Source organism: Montipora foliosa, chromosome 8 (assembly GCF_036669935.1).
Source record: "Montipora foliosa isolate CH-2021 chromosome 8, ASM3666993v2, whole genome shotgun sequence".
Classification (NCBI taxonomy): Eukaryota; Metazoa; Cnidaria; class Anthozoa; order Scleractinia; family Acroporidae; genus Montipora; species Montipora foliosa.
Window position 1 is genome coordinate 9,805,989 of NC_090876.1, and position 2,500 is coordinate 9,808,488.

Consider the following 2,500-nt stretch of genomic DNA (forward strand, 5'->3'; position numbering starts at 1 on the left):
CTCAGATGTTGGATGGAGTTTTTGCCTTTTGCATTATTGATACTGCAAAGAAGCTAGTGCATATTGGCAGAGACACTTTTGGGATCCGTCCATTGTTTACATTGTCAGCAGCTGACAAAGAAACTGGAATTTTGGCTTTAAGCTCTGAAGCTAAAGGTCTTGTTCCTTTCATAAAAAATTTTGAAAAAAATGGTGATAAAATTGTGGTAAAACCATTCCCTCCCAGTCATTTTGCATCATACAGCTTGTCAGCCGAAGGACAGACTACGTTTATTGAGCAAAAGGCATTCACAGAGGTAGGAAAGATGCCTGTATTTGACACAAGAGTGAAGCCAGATTCGTCAGACGTCATGGAAAATATCAGGAAGCTCTTCAGTGAAGCTGTACGCAAGCGTCTCATGGCAGATCGAAGGATTGGCTGTTTACTCTCTGGTGGCCTGGATTCCAGCTTGGTAGCATCCTATTTAACAAAGCTTGCAAAGGAAAGTGGAATTGACTACCCGATTCAGACCTTCTCAATTGGAATGGAAGGGAGTACAGATGTCGCAGCAGCGCGAAAAGTCGCAAAACACATTGGTAAGTTGCTAATAATAACTAAAAAATGTAATAATAATAATAATAATAATAATAATAATAACGACAACAACAAAAACAACAATAGTAACACAAGAATTTATATACATGTAGCGCTCATTTCTTTAAGGGCAATGGAGCTTCACAATTCTAAACTATATAAAATACATTTCAACTGACTAAAATTTTCGAAGAGAAATCTCTACAGTTGTAAAAATTGAACTAATTACATTTGCAAATATTATCCCTTAGGGTACTTTCCTTTTGTCAGAACTGGCTGGTCAGACCCGTCAGTTTGCAAAGAAAATGCATCAATTTGAAGGAACACTTGTAGGATCCCCTCGTATTGTTCAGGAGGAGTATATGTCATCCTCGAAGTGTGTTAGTTTGAAGTTAGCTCTTCCAAATGCCTTATAGCTTCTCAGCTGCAGGCTGACTACAGTAAACATTTCGGGGTTCAACCCAATCAAGTTCTTATTTACTGGGTGCTTAGTAAGAAATGAGTCTGAAAATGTTCTGCAGAAATAAATGTGTGGGGGGGAGGGGGAGAGGGTGCACCTCCTGCATTTTTTTAAATCACTCAATACAATCTTCTTTTTTAGCATGTGTTGTCAGCGCAATTATCCAATATCAAAAATACCATAATACTCTCTGTTTGTCCCTCCAAAATTTGCATAGGCATTGTTTCCGGTTTCTCTTGGGACCCTTATAAGTTCCAAGAGAAAACAACAACAATTCTCATGCAAAATTTTGGAGGGACAAACAACGTACATGTATATTATGGTGTTTTTGATATTGGCTAATTGAATAAAAAAGTGATTTTGTCACTTCATTAGGCAAACTTTTCGATTGATCTTTTGACTCTAAAATTCAGTAACTGACACCAAGACGTTTTTAATTTTCTGGAGTTTAAGATCTTGACTCCAAGTTGCGGGGCAAATCTCAAGGTTTGTTCCCACCAAGTTATCACAGTTTCGATTTGTCACCATTGTCAATATGCTGATATCTTCTTCTGTGCCCTGTCTCTGTACGTACAGACCTGAGGAACTGTAACAACAAATTGAGAAAATTTGATTTTACTCCATTAGGTAGTGAACATCATGAAGTCATATTCACAGCTGAAGAAGGCATCCAGGCATTGCGTGACGTCATCTATGCCTTGGAGACGTGGGACATAACAACAATTCGTGCTTCAGTGGGAATGTATCTTGTGAGCAAGTACATCAGTAAAGAAACAGACACTGTTGTCATCTACTCTGGGGAAGGTTCTGATGAACTTTGTCAGGGATACATTTATTTCCATAAAGCGCCAAGTCCAGAAGAAGCCGATGAAGAATCCCGAAGGCTTCTTGAGGATCTTTACTTGTATGATGTTCTCAGAGGTGACCGCTCAACAGCAGCTCATGGGTTGGAAATTCGTGTCCCTTTCTTAGACGTCCACTTTACATCGTACTTCTTGTCACTTGATCCAGAGATCCGTCAACCCAAAGACGGCATTGAGAAGTGGCTTTTGCGATCTTCATTTGATGACACAGATGCTTTGCCCAAGGAGATCCTGTGGCGTGCCAAAGAGGCATTCTCTGATGGGGTGTCCTCCACCAAACCAGGGCAGGCCTGGTTCCAGATCCTACAGAATTACATCGAGAACCAGATTCCAGATGAGGCAATGTCAAATGCAGAGGAGCTCTATCCTGACAACACTCCGAAGAGCAAAGAAGGCTTTTATTACCGGCAGATATTTGAGGAGCTCTTTCCTGGTCAAAGTCAGTTTATTCCATACTTGTGGATGCCAAAGTGGACCAATGCCACCGATCCCTCAGCTAGAACCTTGGAGCATTACAAAGAATAGGGGAATCTTTGTTTACATTTGTTGCTTCATTAGCAAAGGCCCGTCATTTGCTAATCTATCAACCAAAAAATCATTACT

General features: G+C 40.2%; 1 protein-coding gene across 1 annotated transcript in view; it reads left to right on the forward strand.

The window, feature by feature from the left end:
* Positions 1–2,500, forward strand: part of LOC138012752 (asparagine synthetase [glutamine-hydrolyzing]-like) — a 7,733-nt gene that overhangs the window by 4,358 nt on the left and 875 nt on the right. Inside the window, exons 2-3 of the mRNA XM_068859635.1 lie at positions 1–576; positions 1,662–2,500. The exon at positions 1–576 is cut by the window's left edge and continues 350 nt beyond it; the exon at positions 1,662–2,500 is cut by the window's right edge and continues 875 nt beyond it. Of these exons, the coding sequence (XP_068715736.1) occupies positions 1–576; positions 1,662–2,422 (1,337 nt within the window). The 3' untranslated portion in view covers positions 2,423–2,500. The remainder of the gene's footprint in view (positions 577–1,661) is intronic.